This window comes from Piliocolobus tephrosceles, chromosome 9, assembly GCF_002776525.5.
Source record: "Piliocolobus tephrosceles isolate RC106 chromosome 9, ASM277652v3, whole genome shotgun sequence".
Taxonomy (NCBI): Eukaryota; Metazoa; Chordata; class Mammalia; order Primates; family Cercopithecidae; genus Piliocolobus; species Piliocolobus tephrosceles.
The window spans coordinates 84,351,172-84,374,154 of record NC_045442.1 but is presented as its reverse complement, the minus strand read 5'-3'; the positions used below and the strand labels follow the sequence as shown (position 1 = coordinate 84,374,154).

Genomic DNA, 22,983 nt, shown 5'->3' with positions numbered 1-22,983 from the left:
TAAATGGCCTTCGAAGACTCAATTACAGTGAAAGCTAGGTGGCAGTACCTTGCAGGGCTGGGGTAATGTTCTCCAGGAGGTTATATATGCCCCAGATCAGCATCCAATATATGATACTGTTTCTACCATAGCCAGGATTCAAGAATCAAGGGGTTGAAATGGGAGTGGCACCAGTCACCATTATCCCTAGTCATCCATTAGCATAATTTTTGCTTCCTGTTCATGTGGCCTTATAGTGGCTCTCTTCATTAATGTTGTCTGACACTTAGGCCTTTCTGTCTGCAAACTTGGGTCTTCCTTGATGGACAATAGAGCTTGGAATTATTTTTGGACCAGAGTCTAGATTTACCTAGTCTGTGGAGTCTAGAAGATTTCTGCATAATATGGAACAAGTTACTTTGTCCAGATTCTTTATTTGAAAAGTATGAATATAATAGCACCTCTCTCAAAGGTTTGTTTTGGAGTTGACAAGGTGATACGTGTAGTGTATCATGCTGCTTGAACCTGGTATGCATGTTTCACTGCATTCTATTAGTACTCTTGCTTCTGTTTAGGGAGTTTTCCTATGATCACTTGAATTATTTCCTTTCTGCAGTGAATTCCACAGCTTGCTTCTGAAATTTCTTTTTTATATTCCCCTTGTATGTGCTATGTCTTTTAGCACTTTAATCACTATTTTAGGTTTTAAAATTTTTTTTTTCTGAGTTCTGGGAAAATTTTTAAGCTGGTTTGTTAAACATGAATTTGTTTTTCTGTTCAATTCCTGCTTTAGGAGTTTGAGTTGAATGATTGTGACTTTTATATGAAATCAAGCTTTTATTAGTTTAGATTTTTTAATTTTCACATATTTAATCTCATTTCAAAATTTAAAAAATGCTTTTTTTACTATGAGGTAATTCATACTGTTTATATACTGTAATAACTGCTGCTAACATTGTGATGAACACTTGCCAGGCTTATTATATGACATATATCATCATATATGTACATATATATGATGAAAGATCTCCCTACAAACCATTGTTACTGCCTCTATAATTTAGTAATATAACATATTTGTTAGTAAACATAGATATATAGTATTATTTTAAACAATTAATGTTCTCTTGAGTTTTATTTAATATACAAATACGAGTTTTTAAGGTGTTATCACCTTTTATAGAAAGGAGTACATTTGTTGTGATTTTTTAGAACGGGCTCCCTTTTTGAAATACTGGGTACCTTTATATATCTAGTAATTTTTTTTTTAAACGGAGTCTCACTTATTCTGTCGCCCAGGCTGGAGTACAGTGGAGCGGTCTCGGCTCACTGCAGCCTCCGCCTTCCTGGTTCAAGCGATTCCCCTGCCTCAGCTGCATGAGTAGCTGGGATTATAGGTGTGAGCCACCGCGCCTGGCTGTTTTTTCTGCTTATTCATATTTACAAGGGAAAGTTTCTGTGTACTACGTTAAAATTTGAGAAGAGTTCTGCCAGATATTATGTAAATGTCTGTTCAGGTCTTGTCAGCATATTTACTAGATAAATGGTCCGTGTGATTCTGAGTAGTAAGGACAGGTTATTGGTGAGAGAGCTGCATGACAGAGAAGGGCCTCCTTTTCTGTGTGTGTTTGTGCTCTTAATGTGGGGAATGGTGGTGGAACCAGAGCTTCAGATGTCTGTGTCAGGTGAAGAAGGAACTCCTGGAGCAGTGAAGCTTAGTAGGCCAAATAGCTGGTTTTCCCTCTCGTATTTGTTATAACAGTCCATGTTAGGTGAGTCCCATATTACTTGGAGGAAATCCCCTTGGTAGCATCCTTTTGCCACAATATCTTTGCTTTGAATAACATGTCCCATCACCAGCTGAAGGCTGAGAATGGACATAAAATATGGCTGTCTAGTTTGGAGGACACTGGTGGAATTCCATTAATCCTAGGATTTGTCTGCAGTCAACTATTAGATTTTTTTTTCCCCCTGGTCTCTGCTGCTCTGGGTTTGCAGGTTTCACAGATTTGCAGGAGAATATCATTCATTTACTCCCACAGAGAGTTTCTTCTCTGTTGTGTTCAGTTGCAAACTAGAGGATACTTCCCTTGACTTAATCTTGCCCATGCCAGTTCTAGCAGAAATTTCCAAAAGTACCTGGATGCTAATGATATCATTCTGTGTTTATTAAAAACTGATCTGAAAAATAAACCTCTCATAATTGTATATTTCTTAGGTCATGCCAATAGTTTTCAGGGAGGAAAGAATTTAAACTCATGGACTCAACCCTTTTGGAAAAAAATCTCCTAAGCCATTTTCTTTATTGGTCAAATAGATATATGGATTTATGTGTGTGAAATCCTTTCGTGAAGTCTGGGTGTGATGTATCTCCCACCTTTATCTACCAGATGTTTCTGTTTCTGTAATAGATGATTCAACACGCGTTCCTCTTGGAAAAAGCAAGGACTACATCAATGCTAGTTATATTAGGACAGTCAATTGTGGACAAGAGTATTTTTATATCGCTACTCAAGGACCACTGCTGAGCACCATAGATGACTTTTGGCAAATGGTGTTGGAAAATAATTCTAATGTTATTGCCATGATAACCAGAGAGATAGAAGATGGAGTTATCAAATGCTATCCTTACTGGCCCATTTCTCTGAAGAAGCCGTTGGAATTGAAACACTTCCGTGTATTCTTGGAGAACTACCAGATACTTCAATGTTTCATCATTCGAATGTTTCAAGTTGTGGAGAAGTCCATAAGTTTTTAAACATCAGTATTAGATATATGTTTCACCACATAAGCAAATGTCTTAGAACTAGAAGTTAGGAGTAGGATGGAAAATAGACCGATGATACTTCTTAAAGTAGCTTTTTACTTGTCCCTGGTACCAGAAGCCACCACCACTTCTCCTTCTCCTTAACCAGATTCTGTAGAGAAGAACAAATTGGAAAAGAGAGGTGGGGTAGGGAGAGTGACTGTTGAAGTTGTCTGATTCTGGGTTATACCTGCTTCTGCCAAGTGTGGCAGATATGTGTTGAGTCCTTAAGGTATGCTAATCACTGGGCCAGGCACTATCAGTACTTACCGAGTAGTGGAGAGGTTGGTACACTCACTAATAGATACCTAACTTACCGTGTTCAGTGATAATGTTGAGATATGTCTTGGCCACGTTGGGGCTCAGAAGGTAAATACTTAGCTTTACTTGGAGTTTGGGGGCAGGTTTACTGGAGGAGGTGGCATTTGTTTTGAGAATTATCCAAATGGGAAAGATGGAGGGAGAAAGTAGATGATCAAAATATAAAATAATACAAGGTGTGTACAGAGACAAATGTAAGTAGTTAAGTGTTTCTGAAATGTAAAAGTTCAGTGCCAGGGAGTAATAAAAGATGAGATGAGGTTATCAAAAGTAAGCAGGGGCCACCTAGAATGTGAAATGTCTTAAATTTCAGCTAAGTAGCGTGAACTTTATTATGAAGATAATTGGGAGACATTGAAGAATTTTAGTAAGTGACATGATCAACTACAGCTGTTGGCATGGGGGTGGAAAGCACAGACGCAAGTGTTTTGCAGATAAAATTGGGAGACTTATAAGTGACTTATGACTTATGATTTATAAGTGACAGAGGAGGGGTTGAAAATATATTCAATATAGTAACCACATGTGGATATTTGTTTAAATTTAAGTTATTTAAATTTATGTAAAATAACAAATTGAGTTCCTCACCTGCAGTAGCCACGTTTCTAGGGCTTATTAGTCACATGTTGATAGTGGCTACTATATATTGCCATATTTAAGACATTTGCTTCAGTATAGAAAGTTCTGTTGAGAAGCGCTGGTCTAGAATAATTCATGTATTTCTTGGTCTAATAGACTTAGAAAACAGAAAAGGAGTGGTTTATAGCAGAAAGCAATGAGTTAGATTGCTCTAGTGGATTCAGTTGGCAGGTAGGTGATACATGTGTTAACAGGAGTGAAGGGAATAGGAGTTGAACAGGAAACTTGTAGAGAGTGGTGAGTTTTGGAGTCATCACCAAAGAAGTTGATTGGAGCACAATAACCAGGAAAAGGGTTGCTGAGTGATGCTGAGGTTTGACCCACAAATTTGTGATAGCAACAAAATATGTGATTATGTGTGGTTTTTTTTTTTTGTTTTGTTTTTTTGTTTTTTTCCAGCAGTATAACATTGAGATTCCTGGGTACGGGTTATGGGACTGACCCAGAGAGAGAGAGATTAATTTTAAGGAATTGGTTCAAGTGATTGTGGAGGGTTGGCAAATCTGCGGGGTGGGAAAGTAGGCTGGAGACCCAGGGAAGAATTGCAGTTTGAGTCCAAAAGCAGTCTGCTAGTAGAATTCCTTCTTGCTCATGGGAGATCAGTTTTTGTTCTGTTAAGGCCTTCAGCTGATTAGATGAAGCCAACCCACTTTATGGAGAATAACTTGCTTTACTCAAATTCTACCAATTTAAATGTTAATCTCACCTAAAAAATACCTTCACAGAGACACAAAATAATATTTGGCCTAGTATCTGGGTACCAGGGCTCAGCCAAGTTGACACATAAAATTAACTATCACAAATTTCAGTAGACACTATGGATTAGAATAGAGCTCTGAACACTAGCATCTTTATTCAGGAAGCTTAGGGAAAAGAGGCGCATTCAGAAGAAGCAGAGGAGAAGTGAGAAACTCATTTTGAGTTCTTTCATTAGGGTCCCATGTGTGGTAAAATAAGGGCCCCACACTGGGGAAAGGGTCATGATCTCTTTGAATGAGATATAGGTAAATTCAAAGTGCTTTATCTGACAATGCTGGGAAGAGTTTCATGACTCCACTTCAAGGGGGCTCAGCACAACAGTGGGACCACAGTCTACTCTCATGGTCATTGACTACCCTGTCTTCATCACTGGAAGAGATTGGTGCCTCTCTTGTCAGACACCTATATGTCTTAATTGAATTTCATACGTCATTTCTAAACTAAAATACATTGCCTTTTGGCCTTATTCCTAACATGACAGTCCATCTCTCACTCTAAGCATTTTGAAATCTTGGTTTTCCTGCAGCCTCACGGTACAGAAGAATGATGCTAGATTAGAATTCAAGACACCTACATTACAGTTCCAGCTCTAAATGTGTGAACGTTCTGACCTAGCATACATCTCTCGTCCCCCTCATCCTTACATTTTCATCTGTAAAATGTTGCCTACCTCACATGGTTGATGTGAAGATTGAAGGAGAGAATTTATGTGAAGCCCCTAGCATAGTACCTGCCACATAGCAAGTGCTTAACTTTTGTTACCTGTTAGTACTGGTATTTTTATTGTTGTTACTGTGCTCTCCTTTGTAAAATAGAGAAAACCTCTATTCCTAGCAACTTCCGGAATTCTTATAAACATCAAAAAGAGGTTTGAGTATTTTCTGAAAGTTCTATATAATACCAAGGTAATACCATGTAGCCATTATTATTATCATTTGAATATTAGAAGTTGGCGTGAGGTCTCTCTAATATAAGAAATCAATAAATATCTTTCTCGCTCTGTTTCTTTCTCTAACAGACAGGAACTAGTCACTCTGTAAAACAGTTGCAGTTCATCAAGTGGCCAGACCATGGCACTCCTGCCTCAGCAGATAGCTTCATAAAATATGTTCGTTATGCAAGGAAGAGCCACTTTACGGGACCCATGGTTGTTCACTGCAGTGCTGGCATAGGCCGGACAGGGGTGTTCCTATGTGCGGATGTCGTGTTCTGTGCCATCGTAAAGAACTGTTCAGTAAGTGTGTGAATCAAGCAGATACCCTGATGCTGTTGGTAAACACACTACATTTAACAGCCTGATCATTTGGAAGACTAATACTTGGTTTTCAAAAGCAACTTAGTAAATCAAAAGCACATGAGCTTTCGATACCTGATTCTCACTGAACTTGCTGCAGATTCCTGGGGGTGTTTGTGAAGATTAAAGTATGTAATGTAAATAATGGCTTAGGACAGTGTCTGGAACATAATAGATACACAGAAAATGTGAGTTCCATTTCCTTTTCCTTCCCTGTATCTTACACAGGGTGTTTAGACTTACTAGAGAATGTTGATGGAGTGTGCCTGTTTTTAATGTATATAAGTGACAAGCACATAAGAATGTGAGAGAAAATGTAGACTTCCGAGTGAATGAGGGGTCCCTGTTCGACTGCCTGTTTTGTCACATAGTTTAGATTTTGGTGACTTTGGGTAAATTGCTCAACCTCTCTCAAACCTAGTTTTCTCATTTGCAAAATGAACATAATAATATAATTGAGTTTGAGTCAATAATTCACAATCTCTTGGCCGGGCGCGGTGGCTCAAGCCTGTAATCCCAGCACTTTGGGAGGCCGAGACGGGCAGATCATGAGGTCAGGAGATCTAGACCATCCTGGCTAACACGGTGAAACCCCGTCTCTACTAAAAAATACAAAAATCTAGCTGGGCATGGTGGCGGGCGCCTGTAGTCCCAGCTACTCGGGAGGCTGAGGCAGGAGAATGGCGTGAACCTGGGAGGCGGAGCTTGCAGTGAGCTGAGATCCGGCCACTGCACTCCAGCCTGGGCGACAGAGCAAGACTCCGTCTCAAAAAGAAAAAAAAAAAATTCACAATTCTTTACTTTTCTTTTTTAATTTGGAACCAGCTAAGAGATAGACACAGGAACCAGACCTGTGATGATTACAATATTTCCTTTATTATTATTTTTATTCTCAAGTTTTATTTGTTAAAATAGATTCCATCTGTGTTGTTTTTCCTTTAGTTGACGTAATAATTGTACATATTTGTGGGGTAGAGAGAGTGATATTTAGGTATCTGTATACAATGTGTAGTGATCAGATCAAGGTAGTTAACGTATCTATCACCTCAAACATTTATCATTTCTTTGTGTTGTGAGCATCGAAAATCTTCTCTCCTAGCTTTTTGAATATATACAATAAATTACAGTCAACCATATTTGCCCTACAGTGATGCAAAACACCAGAGCTCACTCCTCCTATCTAGCTGTAATTTTGTATTTGTTAGCCAACCTTACCTTATCATCTTTAATACCCACAGTTCTACTCTCGACTTCCATGAGCTCGATTTTTTAGCTCTCATGTATAAATGAGAACATGCAGTATTTATCTTTCTGTGCCTGCCTTGTTTTGCTTAATACAATGTTCTCCAGACTTATCTATGTCGCTGCGAATGACAGGATGTCACTCTTTTTTATGGCTGCATGGTGTTCCCTTTTCCAATCCATTAGCATAGGATTATTTCCATTTGTTTCTGTCCTCTTCATTTCTTTCACCAGTGTTTCATAGTTTTCCTCATAGAGGTCTTTTACTTTTTTTGGTTAAATTTATCCTAGGTTTTTTTTTTTTTTTTTTTTTTATAGCTATTGTAAATAAGATCACCCTCTTTATTTTCTTTCAGCTAGTTCGTTATTGGCATCTAGAAATATCACTGACTTTTGTATGTCGACTTTGTGTCCCACAACTTTACTGAATTAGTTTATTAGTTTTAAGTGTTTTAGTAGAGTCATTAGTTTTGGGGGATATGTATGTGTATATATGTGTGTGTGTATGTATATATATGAATATGTGAATATATAGTCATGTCACATGCAAAGAGGGACAATTTAATTTCCTTTTTCCAATTTGGATGCCCCTTATTTCTTTCTCTTGACTAATTGCAATGGCTAGGACATCCAACATTATGCTGAATAAGAATGGTAAAACTGGGCATTCTTGACTTGTTTTCTGGTTCTTAGGAGAAAGGCTTTGAGCTTTTCCCCATTCAGTATGATGTTAGCTGTGTGTGTGTCATATATGGTCTTTATTGTGTTTAGATATGTTCCTTCTATGCCTCATTTGTTGAGAGTATTTTTTTTAATCGTGAAAGCATGTTGAATTTAATGAAATGTTTCTTCTACATCTATTAAGATTCTCACATGGTTTTTGTCATTCATTCTGTTGATGTGATGTATCACATTTATTGATTTGCATATGTCAAATTATACTTGCATTCTGGGAATAAATCCCACTTGATCATAGTGCATTATCTTTTTGATGTGCTGTTACATTTGTTTTGCTAGGATTTTGTTGAAGATTTTTTTTTGCATCTATGTTCATCAGGGATATTGGCTTGAACTTTTTTTCATAGTGTCTCTGCCAGTTTTTGGTATCAAGATGATAATGGCTTCATAGAATGAGTTAGGGAGGAGTCCCTCCTCCTTGAACTTTTTGGAATCATTTCAGTAGGTTGATACCAGTTCTTCTTTGTACATGTGATAGAATTTAGCTATGAATCCATCTGGTCCAGGACTTTTTTTGGTTGGTAGGATTTTTATTACTGATTCACTTTTGGAATTCATTATTGGTCTGTTCAGGTTTTCAATTTCTTCCTGGTTCAATCTTGGGAGGCTGTGTGTTTTCAGGAATTTACTCATTTCCTGTAGACTTTCTAATTTTTGGGTGCAGAGATATTTATAATGATCTCTGAGAATCTTTTATATTTCTGTGGGATTAGTTGTAATGTCATCTTTATCATTTCTGATTGTGCTTAGATTTTCTTTTTTTTGTTGTTTAGCTGGCAGTCTATCAATTTTGTTTATTCTTTCAAAAAACAGACCAGGCATGGTGGCTCATGCCTGTGATTTCAGCACTTTGGGAGGCTGAGGCAGATGGATCACCTGAGGTCAGGAGTTCGAGACCAGTCTGACCAATATGGCAAAACCCTGTCTCTACTAAAAATACAAAAATTAGCCAGGCGTGGTGGTGCACCCCTGCAGTCCCAGCTACTCGGGAAGCTGAGACAGGAGAATTGCTTGAACCCAAGAGGTAGAGGTTGCAGTAAGCCGAGATTGTGTCACTGCACTCCAGCCTGGGAGACAGAGTGAAACTCCGTCTCAAAACAAAAAAATTGTTTTGTTGATCTTTTGTATGCATTTTTGCATCTTAATTTCATTCAGTTCTCTGATTTTGATTATTTGTTTTCTTCTGCTAGTTTTGGATTGATTCATTCTTTTTTCTAGTTTCTCTAGGTGTGACATCAGATTGTTCATTTAAGATCTTCCTAACTTCTTTGATGTAGACATTTAGCACTATAAACTTTACTCTTAGCACTGCTTTAGCTGCATCCCAAAATGTTTGATTTGTTTTTGTTTCTGTTTTCATTAATTTCAAAGAATTTTTTTGATTTCTGAATTCATTTGTTTACCCAAAAGTCACTTAGGAGCAAGATGTTTAATTTCCAAGTAATTGTGTGGTTTTGGGAGATCTTCTTGGTAGTAATTTCTATTTTTATTATACTATGGTCTGAGAGTATGCTTGAGATGATTTCAGTGTTTTAAAATTTTTCAGATTTTCTTTATGGCTGAGTATATAGTCGATCTTAGAGTATATTCTATGTGCAGATAAGAAGACTGTATATCCTATGGTTTTGGAGTGGACTAGTCTATAGATGTCTATTGAATCCAATTGGTCAAGTGTTGAATTTAAGTCCAGAATTTCTTTATTTTTTGCTTTGATGATCTCTCTAATCCTGTCAGTTGGGTGTTGAAGGCTCCCAATATTATTGTGTGGACTAAGTCTTTTCATAGGTCCAGAGGAACTTGTTTTAAGAATCTGGGTGCTCCAATGTTAGCTGTGTGTATATTTAAGATAGTTAAGTCTTCTTTTTGAATTGTTCCCTTTGTCGTTGTGTAATGCCCTTCTTTGTCCTTTTAGATCATTGTTGGTTCAAAGTCTGTTTTATCTGATATAAGAATAGTGACCCCTGCTTTCTTTTTGTTTTCCATTTGCATTATAGATCTTTCTCCATCCCTTTACTTTGAACCTGTGGGTGTTCTTACATGTGAGATGGGTCTCTTGAAGACAGAAGATGGTTGGGCCTTGTTTTTTTAATCCAATTTGCCATCCTAAGCCTTTTAAGTGGGGTATTTAGACCATTTGCCTTCAAGGTTTATATCAACATGTGAGATTTTGATGCTGCCATCATGTTGTTAGCTGGATGCTTTGTAGACGTGATTGTGTATTTGCTTTATAGTGTCTGTGGGCCACGTACTTGTGTTTTTGTGGTGCCAGGTACTGTTCTTTCATTTCCATGTTTAGCACTTCCTTAAGGACTTCTTGTAAGACTGGTCAGTACTCACGAATTTTCTTAACTTTGCTTGTCTGAAAAGGATTTTATTTCTCCTTTGCTTATGAAGCTTAGTTTGGCAGAATATCAAATTATTGTTTGGAGTTTCTTTTATTTAATGATGCTGAAAATAGGTCCACAGTTTCTTCTCACTTGTAAGTTTCAGCTGATAGGTCTACTCCTAGCCTGATGGGATTCCCTTTGTAAGTAAACTGACCTTTCTCTCTAGCTGCCTTTAAGATTTTTTCTTTGGCATTGACCTTGGTGAATCTGTTAACTATATGTCCTGAGGATGGTCATTTTGTATGGTATCTCACAGGATTTTGCTGAATTTCTTAAATTTGCCTATTGACTTCTCTAGTGAGATTGGGAAAAGTTTTGTGCACTATATTTTCAAATATGTTTTCCAAGTTGTTTACTCTTCTTCTCTTTCAGAAACGACAGTGAGTCATAGGTTTGGTCTCTTTACACAATCTCTTATTTCTTGGAGGTTTTGTTCATTTTCAATTTTTTTTTTTTTTTTTTTTTTTTTTGAGACAGAGTCTTTCCTGTTGCCCAGTTTGGAGTGCAGTGGCGTTATCTCAGATCACTACATCCTCCACCTCTCAGGTTCAAGCAATTTTCATGCCTCAGCCTCCTGAGTAACTGGGGCTACAGGCACGTGCCACCATGTCTTGCTAGTTTTTGTATTTTTAATAGAGATGGGGTTTCACCGTGTTGGCCAGGCAGGTCTTGAACTCCTGGCCCCAAGTAATCCTCCCGCCTCAGCCTCCCAAAGTGCTGGGATCATAGGCATGAGCCACCATGCCCGGCCCGAAATTCTTTTTTCTTTATTTTTGTCTGTCTGAATTGATTTGAAGAACCAATCTTTGAGCTCTGAGATTCTTTCCTCATCTTGGTCTATTCTGTTCTTAATGCTTCCAACTGTATTATGAAATTTCTGTAGTGAATTTTTCAATTCCAGAAGGTCAGTTTGTTTGTTTCTTAAAATGGCTTTGTCAGCTTTTTAACTCTTGGATCATTTTACCGAATTCCTTGGATTAGGTTTCAGCTGTCTCCTGAATCTCATTAAGCTTCCTTACCACCCAGATTCTGAGTTCTATGTTTGTCATTTCAACCATCTCAATTTAGTTAAGAACAATTTCTGGCGAGCTAGTACAATTATTTGGAGATAAGGAGGCACTCACTTTTTGAATTGCCAAAGTTCTTTCACTAAATCTTTCTCTTCTGAGAGGGCAGGTGTTCTTTTATCTTGTTGAATTTGTTATCATTTTGATGAGGCTTTTTGTTTTTATATTCTTTATATCCCTTGAGGATTTGACTGTAGCATAAGCTGAGTATTGTCAATTGGCTTTATTTCTGGGTGATTTCAGAGGGCCAACGCTCTGTATGGAATATTTATTAATACTTGTAGCTAGATTCTGGCACTGGATTTCACAGGCAGTGTATACTGGAAGAGTTTAGGATGTTGTAATTTAGGCTTCAATCCAGTAGATGGTGCTTGAGAGTAATGGTCGGCAAATAGACCCTTGGCACACAACTCTTTTTTATTTCAGCATATTTGCAGCAGTAGGGGTAGGAAGGGGTAGTGATGATCCCCTGCCAGGTCCATTTACAGGCCTTAGGGGAGCCCCCTCCAGTCACTGGCACCATGCCCACATCTCTTTAACCCCAAGGGGGACCCTGGCAGCCTGTGCTCTTTCCGCCCTTGGGGCAGCCTGAGCCAAAGATTAGGTCACCAAGAGATCCACAGCACGCTGGAGGCCTGCTGGTCCTCTGTGCTTGGGAGTCAGAGCTAATTGTGCAGTAGGTCTACAGATGGTTTGTTGATGCAGTAGGTCAAGGGTGTGAGATCTCCAGGCAGGGCAGTGTTGGTGTGGGTGCACAGCTGATGTGGCACCCATAGCCTAGGGTTTTCTGCCCAGCAGACATCTTTGGGGACTTCCCAGTTCTTTTTGCCTTGACTGGATCTCAAGAAGCTGTTCTAAAGAAGTGGCAACTTATCTTAGATCACAAAGTAAAGAATAGAAACAAACAAAGAAAATTTTTTAAAAAATTCTCTATGCTTTAACTCCATCCCCACCACATTTCAACTGCTTATTATCTAAATTTATGTATTTTTATATTACCTTTCTCTTAATAGGTTGCTATAGCTATTATGGCTTTTCATGAATTTGTCTTTCAGCTTCATACCAGAGTTAGGCATGGATTGCACACCATCATTACAGTAATAGAGTATTCTGGCTTTGTCCATGTTGTTAATGTTACCAGTGGATTTTATGCCTTGAAAAGTTTTCTTTTTGAATGTGTATGTGTGGTTTTTTTTGTATTTTTTTTTTTTTTTTCCTTCTGAAGAACTCGCTTTAGCATTTCTTCTAAGTCAGGTCTGGTGGTGGTGAATCCTCAGATTTTGTTTATCTGAAAAATACTTTATCATTCCTTCATATTTGAAAGTACCTTTGCTGAATACAGTATTCTTGGATAACAGGTTTTTTTTGTTTTTCTTTCAACGCTTTGAAAATGTATCCCACTTTCTCCTGACCTATATGATTTCTGTTGAGAGTCAATTGTCAGATGAATTGGAACTCTTTTATATGTTAATTGCTTCTTTTCTCCTGCTACTTTTTAGGATCCTGTCTTTATCCTTGAGCTTTGAGAGTTTTATTATTATATACTTTGGTGTGGCCTTATTCGGGTTGAATCTGTTTGGTGTTCTCTGACACTCTTATACCTGAATCTTTATATCTGTTGCATTTTGGAAAGTTTTGTTATTATTTCTTTGAATAAGCTTTCTACCCCTTGCTCTTCTTCGATTCCCTCTTGAACACCAGTAATTTTTGAATTTGGTATTTTGAGGTAATTGTCTATCTGGTGATGATCTTTATTCTTTTTTATTCCTTTTTCACCTATGACCGTATTTTCAAATAGCCTGTTTCCAAGCTCACTGATTCTTTCCTCTGCTTAATTCATTCTATTATTGTGAGGTTGTAATGAATTTTTCAGTTCAGCTAATATATTTCTGAGCTCCAAGATTTCTATTTGATTTTTTAATTATTTCAATCTCTTTGTTAAATTTGTCTAATAAATTTTTGAATTGGTTTTCTGTTACCTTGGAGATTTCTGAATTTCCTCAAAGCTATTAATACTAGTTTCAATTCCTGATCCAGGAGCTCTCATATGGCCATCTCATTAGGGTCAGTCACTTGTTCCTGCTTTATCCATTTGGGGAGGTCATGGTTTTCTGTTGGCTGCAGTTTCTTGTGGATGTGCAAGAAGTATATATCTTGTATTGATGTCTTTGAATGAAGGATTAGTTATTTATTCCAGTGTTCTCTGTCTGGCTTATTTTTGTTTTTTATTGAATATGTTTGCTTATAGATTCTTTGTAATTTACCTGTGGAATTTTTTGTGTGTGTGGGTGTTGGGGGTGCAGGGTACTAAGTTGCTGCCTTTTTTTTTGGCACTAGATGTCAACTTATGACCAAGTTTGTCTTGGCTCCAATAAACAACAAGAGAACTGCTCATCCCAATTAGGCAAAGTCTCAAAGGGGATTTCATGGCAGTGTGGGAAAGGTGGCTTGAGATCCATGCCCAGGGGTCCTGTGCAACATACCTTCTGCAATGTGGTGCTACTAAACAACCACTTTGGTTTGGCATCTCCAAGCTGAGTTACAGACCAGAGTTTCAAGGGCAGGGGATGGTAGTCCCACCTCACCTGTTTGTCTCTGACTGTTCTCAGGATATTTCTTTCTTCAGGCATGTGTAGTGCTTCCTATGGGTTGAGGTAAGGACAGGTTTCCTGCCAGGTAACCCAGATGGTGGGAAACCTGGCTGTCACCTTTTCTAGTATAGAAATCATGAATCAGGTGGAGACTTTTTGCACACTTGGTTCTGGGCAAGGTGGAGGGATGGGCATTGCAGATGTAGAAACCCAATTATCTTACTGCCTGCTTAGAGTTTTTTCCCCATGTCTATGGATCCAGGAACTGTCTTCTCCTCATATTTGATTTCTGGGATATTGTTGTTGGTAATTTAAGTGCTGTATATTTGGTTTTGGTTTTCTTTGTAAAGAAGTGAAGCCAGCTTGCTTCTACACTATTATTTTGGAACTGGAAGTCCTCTCTTGTCTTTTTAATCTAATTCTCTTTAAGACAATTATTTTTTCTTTGAATTAATTAATTTTTATGTAAATTACAATTAAGTCTTAATGATTCCTTTGCTTTGTTAACCAATACATCTTTGCAAATAACAAAAGTGTATCTTTAGAGCTTCACAATCAATAATGACTACAAAACTCAATATATGAGGAATCATAACTCCAGGTGAAAATTATATAACTCTTGGTCTTCATTTCATTACAGTCATTTCTGTCTTCATTATTTGGTTAACTACTACAGCCACATTCGGAAAGCTGTGTCTTTTCTGACTAAACAGTCCAGTGATGCTTGTTTTATAGTCAGTAAGTTGATTAAAAATTAGTAATTCTAATGTGTTTCCATAATTTGCCTAATCTTAAATTATAATTTTTTAAAAAATATGCTTTTAAAGAAGTAACAGTTTTTAATTCTGATGGTATTGTATTTTATTAGTATTTCCTTTTATGGATCCTGTTCTGATATCAAGTCTAACAGCTCATCACTTAGCTGAGGGCCTGAATAAATTTTTGTGTTCTTTTATGAAAATTATATTAGTTCATATTTGACATTTAAGTCCATAGTCCATTTTGAGTTAATAAATTACGAAATTTAGGTGAAGATTCATTTTTTGGCCTATTGATGGCTAGTTGTTTCAATATCATTTATTGAAAATTCTATTATTCCTCCATTTAATTATTGTTGTACCTTTGTCAAAAATTATTGGGCATATTTGTATGGTCCTATTTCTGGTTCTGTATTCTGTTCTGTTGATCAGTGTGTCTATCCTTCTGCCAGTACCACCCTTTGGATTATTGTAGTGATATAGTGAGCTTTAACATCAGATAGAATGATTTCTGCCACTTTATTCTTCTTTTTCAAAATTGTTTGAGCTATCCTAGGGGGTCTGTGCCTTCCCTGATAAATTTTAGAATTAGTTTGACTACATCTACAAAAAAAAACTTGCTGGGATTTGGATAGAAATTGCTTTAAATCTGTAGATTAGTTGGAGAGAGCTGACATCTTTACTGTATTGAATCTTCCAGTCCATGAACATGGTAAGTATCTCTATTTATTTAGGTTTTCTTCAAATTCTTTCATCAGCATTTTGTCACTTTTAGTGTATAGATCTTGTATATGTTTTGTTGAATTTACCCTATTCATTCTCTTTGGAGCAATTGTAAATGGTATTGTGTTTGAACTTTCAGTTTCCACATACTCATTGCTAGTATGTAGAAATTCAATTGATTTTCATTTATTGATCTTGTACCCTATGATCTTGTTGAACTTACTTATTCTTAGAGGTTTTGTAGGTTTTTTTTTAAGATTCTTTAGTATGTTCTACATAGACAGTCATGCATATGCCATATGCATATAGATTTGTCTCTTTCTTTTTGATCTGTATACATCCTACTTATTTTCTCGTCTTATTACTGTACTAAAATGTCAAGTGCTACGTTGAATAAGAGTGGTGAGACCAGGCAATGTTGCCATCACTGATCTTAGCAGGAAAGAAACTAAAATTTTATTTTCTGTGAAAGACCCAATGAAGAGGATTTAAAAAAAAAGCTAGAGAATAACTATATGCAGGGCACATATCCAACAAAGGCCTTGGATCTAGAATTTATAAGGAACCTTCAAAAATCAATAGTTAAAAGAAAAGAAAAACAGAAATGGGTAAAAGACATGAACAGACAATTCACCAAAGAGAGTATACAAATGACAAGCGTGTGAAAAGACGCTCAGCTTCATTAGCCCTTGGGAAAATGCTAATTAAAACCAGGATGGAGTAGCATTACACACCTATTAGAAAAGCTTATGTAAAAATAGTGACAGCACCCCATGCTGATGAAGATTTGGAGAAATGCTGGTGAGGATTTAGAGAATTTGAAGATCTGGAGAAACTGTATTGCTCATGTATTACCCATATGTATGAGACATTGGGAATGTAGACTGGTACCAGCCACTGTGGAAAACAATTGAGCAGTTTCTTGGGGAATAAAACTGACTGAAGTTGACATATAACCCAGCAATAGCACTCTTATCCCAGAGAAATCAAAATTTATGTTCACACAGAAAGCTGTATGTAAGTGTTCATAGCAGATTATATTCGCAATAGCCAAAAACTGGAACAACCCAGATGTTCTTTAACAAATTGATGGTTAAAGTGGCACACATCCACATCATGGAATATTATTTAGCAATAAAAAGAAGCAAACTATTGTTACACCAACAACTTGGATGGATCTCCAAGTTATTCTGGGTGGGAAAAAAGTAAATCACAAAAGGTTAGATATTGTGTGATTTTATTCATATAATGACTTTTGCTATTTCTTCTTCAAATAGCAAAAGCATAGAGAAGGAGAACAGATTACTGTTTGCCAAGGGTTAGAGACTGAGGTGGTTAAGTGTGACTCTATAGGGATAGCAGGAGGAAGACTTGTGGTGGAACAGCTCTGTATCGGGACTGTGGTTAGAGTTACATGAATCTTCACATATGATACAATTGCATGGAGCTTTGTGTGTGCACACATGCACACATACCCACGTTCACATGCTCACTAACAGTTGCATGTAAAACTGGTGAAATCTGAATTAAGCTTTGTGGATTGTCCCCATGTCAGTTTCCTGGTTTTGATATTATATCTGGTTAAACAAGATGATAGCATCTGGGAAACTGGGTGAAAGATACATAGGGCCACCCTGTACAACTTCCTGTATATCTATATTATAAAATAAATGGCAGACATGGTGGCTCACGCCTATAATCCCAGCACCTTAGGAGGCCAAGGCCGAGGATCACTTTAGGCCAGAAGTCTGAAACCAGCCTGGGCAACATAGAGAGATCCCCATCTCTACAAAAATAAAAATAAAAAAGGTAGCTGGGCATGGTGGCACACACCTATAGTTCTTGCTACTCAGGAGGTTGAGGAGGGAGGATTGTAGTTTGAGATTGCAGTGAGATATGACGACACCGCTGCACTCCAGTAGCCGAGACAACAGAGCAAGACCCTGTCTCTAAAAACAAAAAGTTTTTTAAAAAGGTTAATTAAAAATTTTAATTATAAAAATGACAAGCTATGAAAATAAAAGAATGCTTATTGTTTTCTATTTTTATATGCTTTGCGGTTACAGTTGACAAAACTTACATGTGTCCACAATGTCTTGCTGAAACGACTAATACTCAGCTTGTACCATATGTGACTCTCCAGGCAAGTTCAGCAACACCTGAGCGGGTCTATATCCTGTTCAGCTGAGCACACTTCTCAGTGCTGTGCCAGTATCAAATTGCCATAAGAGTTTCTGAGCACTTACTCCCAGTTTCTCGACTTATTGTGGACCAGCAACAGACCTTTGTAGGCTTGCATCAACTCAATGACCACATCCAGCTCTACTGGTGTCCACACGCAATCTAGAATCTAGTGTTGGGTCAACTGTTGCTCCAGGTCTCCGTGTGAGTTGACAGAGATCTTCATATAAGAAACAGATATGCTATTGTTGGGGCCAGAGAAAGTCTTCTGTGCCTTTCCAGAATTACAGTGCTGCTTTAAGTTCTGCCTCTGGACAACAAACGGGGACACACAAGGGCAAATTTATTACTTATTTTGGAGAGCATTTCTTATTATGAATTCTTGCTTCTTGCTTTCTCCTGAAAACCTATTAAAATAAGTCTTCCTTATCCATTGGGTAAGTCAAAAATAGTATATTTTCTTGTGAGTGAAAATGAGATCTTTCTGGTTAAATCTTGACATCTCTTTTACTCTTTGTTGCAATCTGTGAATTTGTGTTTTTCCCCCTACGTGGATCATACAAAATTACTGTCATCTTATTACAGTTCAACATTATGGATATAGTGGCCCAAATGAGAGAACAACGTTCTGGCATGGTTCAAACGAAGGTAAGCTTTCACCACATACATAATAATAAGATTAATGAATATAAAGATTAACATTGCCTAACACTTTACCACTTATAAAGTTCTTTTATTGACATAATCTCATTGAATTCCTACTGTTTGAGGTAGACATTAGTTTTGCTCTGGTGCTCTGGTATTCCTGACCAAGTACTTTAAATTCAGAGCAGTAAAGCCTCCTTCATGGGGTCATTCAGATAGAAGGGGAGGAGCTAAGCCTGAAGTTGAGGTCTCCTCGTGTCCAAACACATATAATGCCATGCTATTTAAGTAACATCTAAAGTTATTTTTAAAACATTTCTGCATAGCAGTTTGAGATATTTACTTGCCACTAAACTATCAAGGTTATTGGGATGTCACAAAAAGACATTATTTATGTCACAGGTTAGTTAGTAGTCATTGGGAGAGTAGATTAATAGAGTATAGATAATGATTAAAAAAAAACAGTTATGTTAAGCCTTAAGGTAACTAGTTCTAGGCCAAGAACTATATTTTGATCATTTATCTTCCTCATAGTTTTAAAAATGTATTCACATAAAGTTCTTAAGTGTTTATAGTTAAATGTTTGCTCTTTTTAGGAACTTTCCAGTGTGACTGAAAATTACAAATGTGTTTTCTGAAAGTGGGTTCAGATATTCAATTACTTAACATTCTGTTGTTTTTTATATATATGTATATAGGAGCAGTATCACTTTTGTTACGATATTGTGCTTAAAGTTCTTCGGAAACTTCTGACTTTGGATTAAGAAAGACTTCTGTTGCCTCTCACTTGAAATTACCAAGTGGCTTTGAGCCTCCTCATAAAGAACATGTTCGCACTGTGCTGAAGGGCTTTGCTATGCATACAGTCTGCTTTCTTGGTTTATCAATTTATTTTCTTTCTAAAAGCTCCCTGAAGGGCAGCATCATTTGGCTTGGGGTGAACAGTATTTACTCATTGATCTTGCTAGACAATATCAAAATACCTTCCCACATTTTCCAGTGAAACAGATGTTACATAAAACAGTTGCAGCTTGGCTATTTGGTTGAAGGGATTACAGAGCCTAATAAAGGGTTTAAACTATATTCATTAAGATTTTATTTGGAAAGGTGGCTGGAGAGAGCTGAGGATTTCCAGGACTTTATAAGCTCTTATTCTGGGAGAACATAAGGCCAATAAACTACAGGATCACATCATGACCTCTTCCAGGCATTCTTAAGACAGATATCTATTCATGGTCTTTAGTTAGAGCCTGTACTTCTAGCTGGCATTTGAATAACCCAGTTTAAAAAGAGTTCAGTTAGGGTGGACTAACTTTGGACACAAATTGGCTTCCATTTCCTACATTTTCACACTGCTGCCTTCCTACAGCAGCTAGACAAGGACCTGTTGGTCTGGGAAGCATTTCACGGATGGGGAGAGCTCCTCTTGGTGAACAGTCCAAAACTGAAATAGATGTTTATATAGAAAGTCCAAGAGGAGATTTTTGCCAGGCCTGAGTTCTTTCCTATCCCACCCTAACCCTTAACATATTACTTAGTCTGCTTTGTTAAAAGCAAATATTACATTTAACTTGCCTCTTACTCTTTGCCCTTTAGCTAACTCATAAAGTTTGACATAGGCATTATTATATAATTCTGAGTCATTCATGGTATCTCTTATGTTTGATGTATTTTTCAAACTAAGATCTATGATAGTTCTTTTTCCAGAGTTCCATTATATCATTTATTTCCATTACTTTCTCACCTCTGTTGAAATATTTAGAAACTGGATTTGGGAACCAGAGTTTGGAAAACCAGATTCATAGTCATGAAAATGGAAACTTCCATATTCTGTTTTTGAAAAGATGGGGCCATTATTACATTAATTTTATTATAGGACTTTGCCTCGTACAATTAGTAGTGATATTTTGGGCAAGGAGTTTTGGTGACCAGTTATACCTAATTATAAGCTATAAAACAATAGATATGAATGTTTATACAGTTTAACTCAGTGGAGATCAGAATATTCTATTTATTGAGAAAATGTTTAATGTCAATCTATAAATCTTGAATTTCTAAGACCCTTACTTTGTTATTTTGGCTGAATAAGTATATTTGAATTGATTGACTAATTGATAACTCTCCTTTTAAGTATAATTATATGCCAAAAATATATTTGATGTTAAATCAAATAGATGATTCTGTTTACATTGTTCATATGAATAATAGTCTGTGTTAATTTCATTTTGATAATTGACCTTTAATATTTATATCTCTAATTTTATTTTCTCTCTGTTACTGTAAAATAATAGCTATAATGTATAACAATTTTCTTCAGAAGAATTCTATGCTATTATTAAAATAAAATATTTACTATGTATTGCCTAAAGTATTTTTATCTGGGCCTTGAAATAGTCTTATAAAGAAAAATTCCACAATGCTTGATGTTAAACATGTCTCTTCTTTAATGTATGCCTCATATTTTTACAGCTGGACTAATTTTTAGTTTTCCAGGGAAATTAAAGGAGTGAATATAGAATACTAATTGCATTTGTTTTCCCTTCATTCTTGGAAGGTGAATGCCAAAGTGAAAACTTTTGACTTATTGAAATAATTTTATATCAATAATGAATCAATTTCTGCCTGCAATGTGAATATGAAACTCTCATTGACACCTTTGTGAGTATATGAATGCTAATTTAAAGGAAGTTTTAAAATATTTAAATATAAGCATATATACATTTATTAACTTTCAACTTTAAATATGTATTTTTAAAGTTGTATGTTCTTGAGGCTTACATGTTAGACCAAAGCTTTTCAGAAATAAACATCATATATTTTTTTCGTCCATATTAGAGTTAATAATTTACCTTCCTTTGGACCTTTTACCCCCAATCGCCTTAAAACATTATTGAATTTCCAGCTAAGTTTACCTTTAGCACTCAAAAGTTATTTTAGTGATTTATTTTTATCGAAAAACCTCAAAGGAAAACACCTTTAAAAAGTCTAAAGCAAAAAACTTTTATTTCTTACTTAATTTTTTTCTAATTCCTGGAAAGAATTCGTTTTCTTCTATGTTGTCTTGAGGTTCATGTAATTGAACAAAAAGATTCAGAAGGTCTCTATTAAGTAAAAACAAGTCATCGGTATTCAATGGGGGTGATGAATTGCTCACTGGAACACTCATTTGTCTATAGGCACAATCAAAAACTGGTAATTACTTCATAATTAAACAATTTGAATTAGAAGGGATCTTAAAAGATTGAATACAAGCATCGTATTTGATATTTGAACGTGATAAAGAACAATTTTTAGAAACCAACAGCAACATCAAATTTGTAGGTGAAAACATAGAGCCCCCCTATTAATAAAACAATACCTCCTGTTAGCACAGTAGCTGAATATTGCTCCACAGTTATCTAGCTGATGCAGTAAGACTACAAAAGTGGAATAATTGCTGTAAATATTGGAAAGCTAGAACAAAATGATCTTTTGTTTGTATGTTGTTCACATAGAGATAAGAGACTCAACTCAAAAATAATATTAGCAAACTTATGAAGTTAAGATACAAGATGACTATGTAAAAATTAATCTTTCTCTACATCTATTAGTCTGTCTCTTCATCTACAACTAGCAAACTATGGCCCACAGGCCGTATCTGACTTCTTGCCTTTTTTTGTAAATAAAGCTTTATGCCCATTTGTTTACATATTGTCTATGGCTGCTTTTGTATTATGGCAATGGCTGAGTGAATAGTATCAACAGAGATCACATGTCTTATGAAGTCTACAATTTTTACCACCTGGCCCTTTAAAGAAAACGTTTGCCACCCCCTGTTCTGTATCTTCAACAGGAAAAATATCTCTGTGCAACAGGCATATATAAAATGTATATTTTATAAAATATATGAAATACTTAAGATTAAACTTAACAAGAATGTGACCAGATGATGCTTACATTCTAAATGAACAGTAAATGTATGAAAAGAGCCAAGATATTTTTGAGAAAGAAAAATTAACTGGAGGAAAGGGAAAAGGCTTGCCTTAGCAATAGTCCAAGTATTATCTAAAGTTACGGTAATTAAAACAATCTGATTCTGGCACATGGATATATAGATAGATAAATGGAACAAAATAGAGTTGAGCATTACAGACTCATTTATATTTGTGAATTTACTCTATGCTATGGATAGCATTTCAAATACAGAGCTTCAAATACATGAAACAAAAATTGATAGATAAGGTCAAACTGGAAAAATAGACAAATCTATAGTTAGAGTTTGAGATTTCAGCATTTGTCTCTAAGTAATTGATAGAACAAGTAAACAGAAAATAATATATAAAAGATTTGAATAACCCTTCCAACTTGCTTTACCTAACGGATACTTATAGAACCCTAAACTGCAGCAGAATACACATTCTTTTCAAGTGGGCATAGAACATTCACCAAAAAAGACTATATTTTGGGTCATAGTCTCACTAAATTTCAGAAGAATGTAACTATATAAAGTATACTTATGGAATTAACTAGAAAGCAATAATGTAAAGATATTTTTTAAATTCCAAAATATTTGGAAATTAAACAGCATATTTCTAAATAATATATGAGTCAGATAAAAAATTAGAAGTTACAAAATATTTGGAACTGAATGAAAATAAAAATGCAACAAAACTTGTAAGATTCATTGACAAAATTTAGGGAGAAAGTCATGCACTTGTTTGGTTCATGCTGAATTTGTTATACCTATGCAAGTGTCTCCACAAGTTTCATGTTAAAAAAGATTCCTGAGCTGAAAACTCAGATATGGAGGAATGCTTGCCTTGAAAGTGATGTTTGAGGGCGTGGGAATGGATGAGCTCCACAGAGAAAGTGTG

At 36.2% G+C, this 22,983-nt stretch overlaps 1 protein-coding gene across 38 annotated transcripts in view; it reads left to right on the top strand.

The window, feature by feature from the left end:
• PTPN20 (protein tyrosine phosphatase non-receptor type 20) overlaps window positions 1-20,489 on the top strand; it is a 92,361-nt gene extending 71,872 nt beyond the window's left edge. For 26 of the 38 annotated variants that reach the window (XM_026446806.1, XM_026446797.1, XM_026446791.1 and 23 more), the window contains 2 exons: window positions 18,071-18,133; window positions 18,829-20,487. In XM_026446806.1, the coding sequence (XP_026302591.1) occupies window positions 18,071-18,133; window positions 18,829-18,894 (129 nt within the window). In that variant the 3' untranslated portion in view covers window positions 18,895-20,487. Of the gene's footprint in view, window positions 1-2,390; window positions 2,730-5,522; window positions 5,739-18,070; window positions 18,134-18,726 lie in introns of all 38 variants that reach the window. The other 12 variants (XM_023230181.1, XM_026446812.1, XM_026446811.1 and 9 more) reach the window with 4 other exon arrangements.
• The last annotated feature ends 2,494 nt before the right edge of the window (window positions 20,490-22,983 follow it).